The 12,534-nt window shown below is 38.6% G+C and overlaps 1 protein-coding gene across 2 annotated transcripts in view; it reads left to right on the top strand.

Moving 5' to 3' along the window:
• The window catches only part of arhgap15 (Rho GTPase activating protein 15), a 593,944-nt gene that overhangs the window by 499,020 nt on the left and 82,390 nt on the right, over positions 1–12,534 (top strand). For both annotated transcript variants that reach the window (XM_052029237.1, XM_052029228.1), the window contains exon 13: positions 8,119–8,253. In XM_052029237.1, coding sequence (XP_051885197.1) covers positions 8,119–8,253 — 135 coding nt within the window. The remainder of the gene's footprint in view (positions 1–8,118; positions 8,254–12,534) is intronic.

Here is a 12,534-nt window from a genome sequence, read left to right as displayed (position 1 = left end):
GTTAACTATAAAATTTGACAAATGATCTGCCTAAACGTCAAGCAAACTTGAGATAATCTGAAGCTCTACACATGAAACAAAGAAAGGAACAACTTCTGTAGACCATTTATCCAAGAGAAGCTGTATACTTTCGGGACTTATTCTTTTAGTTGTAATGCGGTGTTTGATAACTGAATTTACATGAGGAATCACAGACCGTACATGTTGCTGTCAAGGCAGAACTTTTCAAATGATATCCTCATTGAAAGCAATTGGTTTGGGAGCTGTATGTGTGCAATTAATTGGACTGTGGACGGCCTGATATTTGGTGGAAGTCATGTCTGACTCTCTGCTGCTGTTGCACTGACCCAAAAAACCAGACATCAGAATATGTTCACCTGACAAAAATCTCTGTCACCTGAGGCACACAACATGGCTGAATGAGTCTGGTTAAATCCCTGGCTAATATCTAAAAATTAACCAGATGTAAAGCAGATTAATTTTACAGTACCTCCACGTGGAGAGGAATGGCAAAATTTCTAGCAGTCCTTAACGCAGGGTCTCATTGAGCTTCTGACAGACGTCTGGCAGTGTGCTTATTGAACCTTCATTTCCCAGTCACTGCACTGTTCATGTGGTCCTGGAGAGTATTCTGCTATGGATGTGTCACATTATCAAAAGTATGAAACAATTAACATATAATATGTTTTTATAAACTCCTTTAAGAAGATGCTAATCAAATCTTCAAAGTAATAACTTGCAGGTCTTTATGTTGTTTATTTTATTGTGTAACCAGGACACAATAAGTGAGATTATTTACTTTATTCACGTGGATTTTCTAATTGGCACAAAAATCCTCTAAGATACAGATGTCTAAATTTATCCTTGCTCTGAAACATTAAATCCGCTTTATGATTGCACTAGAATTCTGTAATCTGAAATCAATCAGAACTCAGTGGAATAGACTTTGGAGGTGGTGCAGATTTAGCACTCCTAGTCCAGGGTGAATTTCTCGGAAATGTTGAAAAATATTTTACTCGGTTATCTGCAGTGACAGTAATTCTTGTCCACAAAGCATGTGCAGAAGGAAACTAAATTTTGCAGAGTGAGCTGTTACAAATTACACATTAGTAATTACCAAGATATTATCCTTTCTCAAGGCATTTAGGTAAAAGATTAGGGCCTGTAAGATGCTTCAAGCACATTTTTGTACATTAAAACGATGTCTTGCGCCATGCTCGTGCTCTTTGAGAAAGTCACATAAAGAGCAAGAACTGCAAATGGAAATTTCACAGAAGAGTATTGTTGATTTTCCCTGTGATGGTAAAGGTCTGAGGGAGTGCTCCCAAAGGTCCAGAGGAAGATAAAAAGACTTAGGATGAATAGTGCCTATGGAAAGCATTTTTTGTGCATGGGGACCATGGAAATCCTAGAGAGTTACCACCAAGTACTTCTAGTTGAAGGTTACAGGCAAAGTCTCTGGGTTCTTGCACTTTCAGGAAATATGTGATGTAGGTGAATGCCCATGGCCTCTCTGCCAGCTCCTGTGGCTTCCAGAGAAAATTAGACAAAGTCTCCCAGGGTATGCAGTCTGGGTGACTTCCCTAATCCAGGAGTCACCAACAAAGTGTACTAGGTGGCAGAGACCAACAATAGAAACCTGGAATGATCCTGAAGTTACGAAGTTAAAAGTGACCATGACCTTGACTTCCATAGTCAAGGCACACTTATGAGGTAATATGTTAGGTGAAAGGAAGCCACCCAACTCAGTGGGCATAAAGTGTGCAGTCTGAGTACTGTCCCTTTAGACAACATAGCTTCAGGAGAAACAAGGTTGCTTAAACACTTGATAGTGCTTATTCACTCGAGGAACAGCCAATTTTCATGCCAGTAAGGTTGAAAATCTCATTGCTAATGCATTTTACATGTTGCCCTGCTGTTGATGTTATTTGGGGAAGTTTTATGAAGGAAAAACGTGCAAGGCAGTACAAATATCTACAAAAATTGAGGAACACATTTCCCTAAAATTGCCCTGCTCAGGGATAAACCAATTTTTAACACAATGCCTTTTGTTTAACAAGTTTTGTAAACACATCTCGAACCCTATTTTCCTTTGATGTAAAACATCTATTTTAAAATGAATAGTGGATGTTAACATGTAACAACAGAAGGAAGAGTTTCAGAGTAATGTTAGTAATATTTCTATCAGTGCACACATTTAGTATTAGGATTACCATTGGCAGTGACAAGATTAATTTGAGAAATTTGTATTACTGTGTGGATTGTGAAAACAATTACATGTTTCAAATGACAATCTTTTCACTGGTCTTAGTTTTAAAATAAATTAGCAAAGCATTACTGGACAAAGATATGAAACTAGTGAGAAAGAAAATACAGAATGACTTGAAAAAATATTTACTATGGCAGGATCACAAAGCTAGTATAATGAACGTAATACAAATGCATCTCATTTAAGATTTTTTAAAACAACAATAAGGAATAAATGTATTACACTGTGATGTTATAGAAAGAGAGCAAATAATTTGGGAAAAAAAAACCCAGACAGTATAGTGAGTGAATGGGTAATGGGGCTAAGGGGTAAGATTTGATTTGACCAAAGAGAAAATGAAACAGTTTGTATCAAAAGGGACGTGTAGGGGGTGTGACACCATGGTGAGAATAAACAGCTCAAAGTAGTTGACAGACTTCAACAAACTGAAAACCTCTGTTCTTTAAAGTGACTGTACGCCACATTAGGCCTTAGGCTCTTGATGTCATTGTTTAGCATTGACTGTTCTGAACAGACCCACTAGGCTGTAGTCAATTGAAATTAAAACCATGTAATGTAATAAAGGGATACTCCTGAAGTGTTTTCAATCAAACAGATGGGGATCTGGATCAGGACAGCGTGTGAATGGCTTAGTTCAATGATTAAAAGCTGAATTTAAACAAGGATGTATTCAAATACAGCAGTTTTCCAACTTAGTGCCTTATACAATTTCAACATTACAACAAAATACCACTGCATGGGATAATTTTTCAGAGTGATTTTTGTTTCAGTATGTATTATGGAATATAACCTACAATATTTACTATTTCTTTAACAAAATGACAAAGAACTTTGGTGTATTTAATAGTAGCACATTTGGAGAGTGAAAATTGCATCATTGGTTAGAGTTGACACATATATCACTTACTTTTTTATAATGATTCAAAATGGAGATATATTCAATTAGAAATTATAAACAAACATGTTATCAAACCTTATTAAATGCAATACATGTCATATTTTAAAGAGAAAGTTCATTTTACGTATTCAAAATCAGTTGAGGCCTTAGAAAACATCAGCAAATGCATAACATTGATATGTTAACGCTTTTTACCAGAGAAAAATAATATTTTTATATGTTTTATAGAGCGTGTGGTAAAGATACATTGCTATATATATTTGTGCAATAATTAAGTAAACAAACACATTCAATGTTATTTCATTTACACAACATTCTTTCTCCCAAATAGTAGTCCCAGAGCAATTTATTAACCTGAAGAGTAATAAATACAGCAATGAATGCATGATATTGTAATGTACTTGGAAGCTATAAAGTTTGTAATTTGCTACTTATAGTAAAATTCCACGCATCTTCATGCACTTCTACAGCTCCACCCAAAAGAAATATCATCTGAAATTGTAATTAACTCCACTAGTCACATGTGTCATTCATATTCAAAGACATCCAATTTTCTCAAAGGTCCGACTAGATCTCAAATTTGCCTTACCTGATGGAATTCATGCCAAAATCGTCTTTCTACTTTGTGCTCTCTTTACTACTTTCATTGCTGTGCTCTAACAATACCTCTGGCGTGATTATTCAAATAGAGCAAATGAAGGCATTCAGCAGGTTAGCCATTGGAAAAAACCCAGAACAGCTGATTTTTCAGGAATAGAAATTTCTCTTAGAACATAAAGGTATTCTGGAGTTAACAGCATTTCAGAAGAAAAAATGCAAGTTAAGGAAAAAGGAAGTAGCACAAACATGGTCACAAAGACTGCAGACATAGGCAAGGCCAACGAATCATATTGAAAGTACTGGCATGGAAATCAGTATATTTTAATTAAAAAAGCATGGAAATTAGGAAATAGTTGATGATCTACAGGGGATATGAAAAGAAGTATAATGAGGAAAATTGAAAAAGTAAAAATCACTATGCACAAAATGCTGGAGGAACTTAGTAGGTTGCTCTAGATTCCAGCATCTGCAGAATCTCTTGTGTCTCCAAAAATTATTATGAATTTCTTGGCCAATTTATGTTTTGTTTCATAGTTCATGCATTTTCTTTGGAGTCTTAGTTATACTTAAAATGAAGCAATAACATTATCATACTTAACGCAGAAGTGACTGACAGAAATAAGTGGTCAATGTTATTGTCCAGGGTTAGCATTTGTGGCTAAATCAGCATGAAAACTCTCCAAAACTCCATGGTACATGGAGTGACACACAAAATGCTGGAAGAACTCAGTGAGCCAGGCAGCATCTATGAAGGGAAATAGACAATCAACATTTCAGGTCGAGACCCTTCTTCAGGACTGGAATGATAGAGGGGAGATAGACAGTATAAAAGGGTGGGGGAGGGGATGGAGCAAAATCTGGCGGGTGAGAAGTGTATCCAGGTGAGAAGGGGAAGATAGGCAGGTGGGGGAGTGTGAATGATGTATGAAGCTGGGAGGTGATAGGTGGAAGATACAAAGGGCTAAAGAAGATGAAATCTGATAGGAGAGGGCAGTGGGTCATGGTAAAGGGAAGGGGAACCAGAGGGAGGAATGTGTGGGTGATGGCTAGATCGAGAGGGCAGGGGAAGGGAAAGAGAAGGAGTATAGAGAAGGACAAGGGGATAAGGGAAAACAGGGGTGGTGGGGGGGGGGGGGCAGAAGGGAGTGGTTACCGAAAGATGGAGAAATCGATGTCTGTGCCTCTCTCTGGGAGAGCACATGGTCAGAGAGTAGCAGAGATCACAGAGGGGGAGCAGTGGGAGAGGGTCTTACCTGTCGAAGAGAGGAGTTGAAAACTCCTCTCTTGAGAACTTCTTCAGGGTAGGCATACCTTGAAGAGACTTCACAGTGGAGCAGTGAAAGTGACACAAGTGTGTCCACAGTACTTGGAGAGCTCAAATGTAATTTAGGCCTACTGTATCCTCGAAAATATAACATACAGACAATATTACATCTGGAAGAAACTGGCAATCGGTGATGTGGTTAGATGCATCTAGTTAGGCGGTGAGCTTTCCATGACAATAGCCTCTGTCCTGCTCTTTAAGCCACTGTATTAACATGGGTGATGCAGTTAAATACTAGTCAGTGATTACATAATGATCTTTACATGCCACTCTAAATTTATGTGGAATTGAGTAGTTGTGAGTAGAACTAATACTGTGTGCAGTTCCAGTCTTCCTATTTCAGGAAAGAGAACCTTGTGATGGAGGGAGTGACAGGAAGGTTCACCAGACTGATTCTTGCTATGGATAAATTGTTCTATGAGAAGAAATTAGTGGACTGAACCTATACTTAGAGTTTACAAGAATGAGAAGTGATTTGATTAAAACATAGTTCTTACAGGACTTGATAGAGTAGATCCAGAGGTGATGTTTCCCTTGTCTGAGGTGTTTAGAACCAGACATCTCAGTATCTTAGATTTCTCACTATCACTTTGTAAGCATAGCTTTGGCCACTTTCTTACTGGTGCATCATACTGGCCTGCATCAGCTTGGTTTCACCTCTGAAACACTGAAAATCAGGGATCAACAGTTCAGGACTGAAATAAGAAGAAATTTCTTCATCAGAGGGGTTCTATGAGGTCATTTGCATGAACAATAATGTATTCAATATGCATGATGTTCATCCCTGCTGTACCAACAGAAATGGAAAAATGATATACATTTCAAATGGAAAAATGACCTTTGCTTTTAACTCCCAGTAAACTAGAAGCAAGCATTGTTGTGAGATTGTTAGGAGGTCTGAGTTAAAAGATCCTGGCTGAAATATTGATTTGAACTATCAGTATTTGCCTGCCTGAGTTTTTAATGATCTGCTTGTTTCATACACATTACTGGGTCACACAATGCTTATGAGAGTTATGCACAATAGAGATACATGCTGCAACTTCTGCAGAGTGATGAATCTGTGCTTTGCAGTAGCATAGGATGCAATCTATGCCAGTAGTGGCAGATGGGAGAAGAGTGCCTCAAAAGTGATGGCACATTTCCTCACTTTTTCCTTCACCTCAATGGCAGCCTTTTGTGCTTCTGAAATGAATCTGTCATGGAGAGAGTTCTTTAAAGCAAAGACCCACATTCCATGTTTTTAGTAACAAAGATATGCCAACTGCAGTCAATGCAGGCGATTGCTATCAGGAGTTGAGCAGGTTGCATTTTTATGCTGCAATCAGAGAGAAGGACACAAATCATTTTTCAAATGTCCGTTTTCCCCAATTCTGCTATTTTTTTTAGGGGTCCTTGATCAGGCATTTCCAGCCCAGTTTAATACAGCAAAAAATGATGAACTCCAGTTTCTATGCATTGTTTGAAAGGAGTGATTATGGATCAAAGACTAGCATAGTTTGAATGAGAGGAAGTCAGTTTTTTTATTTGAAATGAAGCTGTTGTGATCAGGGATTTAGACCAGCATCAACATCTGAATTGTCAGTTCAGAGGAGATCAAAGTTTGGCAGTTCAAAGATGTGGGGCAGGCAGTAAGTTGTGGATCTGCTGCCTGACCAGAGATTGGGATGGTTGGTAGGCAAGATAGGCAGAGCGTGGGGGAAGGTGGCTGCCTAGGATTTACCCACTTGACAGGCATGCCGATTTGGCACCATGCTGGTTTGACCTAATTGTCTAAGGAATGCCCAACTTCAGACACCTTCAGCAACATGCAGTCCATTCCCCTGAAATGCGTAAGGAATGATGTCATTCTGTACACGCCAACAGACAAGTCCTGTGAGTATCACAAAGGTGAATCACCCAAGGAAGTGCCCCCTCGAATTTTCCAAGTCACTTAAAACAATCTACAATTAGTCATTATTATGTTTCACTCTGGAAAAAAAGAATCAATTGTCGGTTGTAAACCATGGGGAAAAAAGCTGCATTATGCCTTTGAACTTCTAGGCACTTCTTTTACTTTCAACCTATCAGTTACTGTTGAAAAGACATTTTCCACCTTCAGTACAGTTTTTTGTTGGAGATGTAATTGCTTTGATGGTCTGGATAATGAAAGTCCATGTCAATACGTAGCATCTGATGCAATTTTACACTAATGCAATTGTGAGTTTGTATTTTAAGTTCAGTCAGCCAGAAATTTCTTTAAAACAATTGCATATAACCAAATTTATTTTTAGTAGAAATAAAAGCCTGCATACAGATTAATCTGTTAAAAAGATGGTGTTTGGAATAATTTACTTAGCTGGGCTTTACATTAATACCAATTTTCTTGTTATTTGTGTGCTGGCACAACATTTCATACCTGTTCTATATTTTTTAAGTACACAGCAACATTTTTGTTTGGAAAGGGAACTCCCAATCCTTCTGTACATTCCTAACTAGCACTAAATTCAAGCAAAGAAAGGGAGTTATCTTTAATTCCCTTGTACGTGGCAGAGTTGACACATGTAAAGTAATAGCTCATTTTCAATTGCCATGTTTAGCATATGTCTCATGTTGGCTCTGTAAGGCCTGCAGGCCGGTCCCATGAGTTCAGCTCAGCCAGCAGTTGCTGCCACTACGCAGCCCCTCTTAGCCTTGAATGCTAATAGCTTTGAATCATGTTCAGTAGTGGTGTTAATTTATCAGCAAAAGCATTATGGGTATAAGTGTACCTGACATCTTCAGTCATGAGCATGAGCCTTTATGTCCTTTTGTTTGTGTGTGTATGTGTGTACGTGTGTGTATGTGAGAGAGAGTGCACGCTACATTCCTGCAGATGGTATTGTACTGAATATGTTCTTCTGTGGAAAATTGCACAGCTCTAAACCTCTAGGTGCAGGAGGCTGTTAACGGTTGCTGATGATAGTAGGCAAACATTAACATAATAATTAGTGTCTTGTAATTGTTTCATTAAAACCAGTTGTTCCATTTCTCTTCATGTTTTCCCAGAAGAGAAGCTGAATTTGGATGACAGCCAGTGGGAGGACATCCACGTCGTCACCGGAGCACTAAAGATGTTTTTCAGAGAGCTGCCTGAGCCACTTTTTCCATTCGGCTTTTTTGATCAATTTGTAGACGCCATAAGTAAGTGCAATACAATATTAATTTAACCCTCAGAACACTAAAGGAGCAATTTACTATTCTGCACTCCACCACTTAACAGGATGAGGTTAATTTTTTTTTTAATTTGTTAACAGAATGGCATCCATAAATCAGTGCCCTAAATGTTGTGTTTATTCTGTTCCAGTTTCTTAATATTCATGATAGCAATTTATTTTGTTGGTACACTATTGTATTTTATGTAATGTTGTTACACTGAAAACTGCAAGCAGTCTCACGTAAATTTACAGCCAACGTAACTGACTGTTTCTCGTGATGTCAATAAGATGATTTCTCCCGGAAGTTTCAGAGTATTCAAAAATATCAGTTTAGTTTTTGCACTTCGCAAGCTTCATTTTTCAGTTATGCGGTGAGATTGTAATACTTAAACGGTCTCACTGGTTCAAATCAAGAGCAGGTTTAGTAATTTTTGATTTGTTTATTGAAACCTTTTTCCTTTCAGTTCTATGAAAGAAATGAGTCTGAATGAATGGTTAGGAAAGAGGTAGAATATACTAATGCAATGAACTTAGAATAAGTTAGAATTCTTAGAACTTAGAATGACTTATTCTGAGGTCATCTTGTTCTCTAAGTCTCTGTGACTCTATGGCACTAAACAGAGTGAATTTGCCCTTATTTTTAATTTGTAAGACAAAAATAGATTGCACTTTTGGCCTTCAGTAAAATGCCAAATGACTTATAACCCAAATAATCTCACTAGTCTGATTCCCCTGCTACGTGTTGGTCTTCCCACAACCATACTTGTCTTGCTCTGATGCACAGGACGTATTCTGCTGGCCGGATACAATCTGAACTCCAGCGGCAAGGTCATGACAGGAAAACGGCCTTTGGTATGGCAGTAAGGAAGTCCTATGCTCCAAAGTGCTCCTGAAAGCTATAACGGCCAGCTAAACATGCCCGCAGTTTTGCTGTGCACCAAATTTGTGAGGGTAAATTGGTTGTCTTTAAATATCTTTGATGTTTACACATACAAAAAACCATTCATAATGAGAAGCGATTTTATTGCTCCTAAGGTAAGGTCACTTAAGGGCCTCAGGTGGGAATGGCAGGGTAGATGCTGAGAATTTTTCCACTGAAAGAATAGTCTTGAATGAGAGAACATAGTTATAAAATAAGGGCATAGACATTTAAAGCTGTCGTGCATAGGAATTTCTTCTCGCAAAGGATGACGAATCTTTGGAATGCTCTTCCACAAGAGTACATTGAAGGCTACATCACAGGCGGTATTTAAAGGGAAGGTAGATACGTTTTTGAAAGACTGGGGTGTAGAAGGCTATCTAGAAATGGCAGAAAAGTGGAGTTGAAGCACAGGACAGATCAGCCATGATCATATTGAATGGTGGGGCCAGGTAGCCTACTCCTGCTACTATCACTGTGCTTTTTGTATAAAACTAAATTAAGAAATTTTTAAAAATGTTCTAAAATTTGTTAGCTAAAAACGCACAGAAAACGTTAAACTGAAATGATTTTTTTTTCAAGATTTCAAGAATGAGCTTGCCTTCCCCATAGTCTTCAAATCCGCCCCCCCCTTGAAATTGGCCCAGTGGAGAGTTAGAGGGGCAATCCCCAGTCTCAATGCTGAGAAACCTCAGCAAGTTGGACCTAATTACGGGATAAAATGATAGATTTTGTGCTCCATCAGTAAGTTCAGGAGTTACACACTTGACAGTGCCTACACGGAAGTTGCAGACATTGCGAAATGCTGGCTATTCGATTCAAAAGAGACAACACTCTCCAATGAGATCACACCATGAGATCTCCCAGAGATATAAGTCATGAAAATCAATACAGTTTTCTTTTAGTTATTTTGTAAAAGGTCTGCGATTAAATATTTTTATCATAACACTAAAGACTGGTAGAAAAGCTGGTGTCTGAAGTCCTTTAGTTGCAATGTTGTTTCAACCAACCAAAAGCTACCTAAGGTACTCAGGTGTAATAACATTTAGTAATGCTTTGACTTTTGTTAATTTATATAATGTTGTGATGGAAAAGGACAGTCGTCACTGCACTGTATTTTTTTCTCTATTTTGTTCAGACTATTTATAGAATACTCTGAATAAATTATTCAAGTTATGTTCTGAAGGAAAATACATGTTATGCTATAGCTTGTAAGATTGAATACTTGGAACTTGGTGTGCAATCTCACAAATGTTGGGGTAGTAGGAAAGATGACGTTAAGCTGGGAAGTGTGCAGAAAAGATTTACAAGGATTGTACCGGGACTCGAGGGACTGGGTTACAAGGAGAGGTTGAGTAGGCTAGGACTTTATTCCTTGGCACATAGGAGACTGAGGAGTGATCTAGTAGAAGTGTATAAAATTATGAGGGGCATATGCACACTGTTTTTTTCCCAGTGTTGGGTAATCAAGAACTAGAAGGCATAAGTTTCAGGTGAGAAGGGAAAGATTTAATAGGAGCCTGGGGGGCAACGTTTTTACACAAAGGATGATATGTATATGGAATAAGCTGCCAGAGGAAGTGGTTGAGGCAGGTATAATGACAACATTTAAAAGACATTTGGACAGGTACATGGATATGAAAGGCTTTAAGGGATATGGGTCAAACACAGGCAAATGGGACTAGCTTAGATGGCCATCTTGGTTGTCATGAATGCGTTGGGCCGAAGGGCCTGTTTCCATGCTGTATGACTCTCTGACTCTATGACTATGCATAGCATTGATCTCCTTATTTAAGGAAGGATGTTAATATGTTTGAAGTAGTTCATTGAAGACTTGCTGGACTAATAGCTGGAAGGGATGGGTTGTCTTATAAGGAAAGGTTGGACAAGCTACACTTCTATTTGCTGGCATTCAGAAGAATGAGAAGGGGTTTGATTGAAACATATGAGATCCTGAGGGGACAGGAGAGATGTGGAGAGGACATTTCCTTGAGGGAGAATCTAGAAATAAACATCACTGATTAAAAATAATGGATGATCCATTAATGACAGAGATGAGGCATTCTTTTTTCTTTAGACTTTGAAATTCTGAACATTTTTAAGGCGGAGGTAGATGAAAAGGAAGTGAGTATTCTGTGGGTAGATGGGAACTCCGAGCTGAAGTTATGATTAGATCAGGTTTGATCTTATTACATGGCTGAGAAGGTTTGAGAGCCCCAATGGTCAACTCCAGTTCCTGATTCATATGTTTGTATGCTGCATTACTAAATCGAGTTTGTACAAAGAAACACTTTCCTTTGTGTGTTAAATGCAAAGTACACAAGGGAAATCAGGTATCTCTGAGCCTTGGGAGCATTGGATAGAGAAGCCTAGAATGAGAAAGGGAATCGGTGCTTCGGGCTAATTGATGAAAGGAGCAATTGAGGTAATGGTCAACCTATCGGGATTGGTGCGAGATAGGATTGTTCAATAAGGGACGGTGGTTTGGAGTTAGAGTATTAATCAGGATTGGTTGTCAAAAGATAGGATTTTGTCAGAGAAGTGAAAGTTGGTATGCTTGGAGTTGTAAAGTAAGAGAGTTTGGTGGCAAGATAGGTTGGATAATGGGGATGTGATACAATCAGAGAAGTTGGCTTGGGGGAAAGCATGTCAGAATGAGTCAGATTGGTGCTCAGTGGTCAGGTGTGCATTTGACAGCCGCAATATGTAGTCTGCAGACTGCAGTGAATCAGGGTAGGAGATATGTGGGTGGAATTGTAGGTCGGCTGGAGTTGAAAGCTCAGGGGATGTCAAGGGTTGATGGGTTGTGGTGGTGGAGGGCCTGAAGGAGAGGCAGGCACTCAAAGGGTTCCCAGCATCTGCCTGGGACCTGCTCAGGCTGGCCTCCTTTATGACAATCTGAAGCTGGTTCCATTGTCAAGGACTCTGGAAAAGTCATTAGAGAAAACCATGGACTTTCAAGGAGTCCCTGATTTTTATTTGTATTCACCTTTCCATCGAAAGCATCCATAAAGGTATGCTATTTGACCCATCTTCTGGGCAGAAATCCCCTCCTTTTCCTCCCTCTTCAATTTGAATTTTGTTTCAATTTTTAGATAATTTAAATTTCACTTTACAATGATAAAATCATAGAAGCACCAAATCATATTAATTGAGTCTTAAAGAATCTGCATTAACTCTGAATCATAAATATCTGCATTGACCCATTAAAGACCTATCCAATACTTCATCTCCCAAGTTCTTTCCTCATACCCCTGCACATCTCTCCTTTTCATGCAATTCCTTTTTGAAGGTTACAAATGAAACTTTCACCATCCTCTAAAGATCACAAAAAGCAATTTTGTCATC

Source organism: Pristis pectinata, chromosome 1 (assembly GCF_009764475.1).
Source record: "Pristis pectinata isolate sPriPec2 chromosome 1, sPriPec2.1.pri, whole genome shotgun sequence".
Taxonomy (NCBI): Eukaryota; Metazoa; Chordata; class Chondrichthyes; order Rhinopristiformes; family Pristidae; genus Pristis; species Pristis pectinata.
The sequence above is the reverse complement of the archived record's forward strand: the minus strand, read 5'-3'. Positions and strand labels throughout refer to the sequence as shown.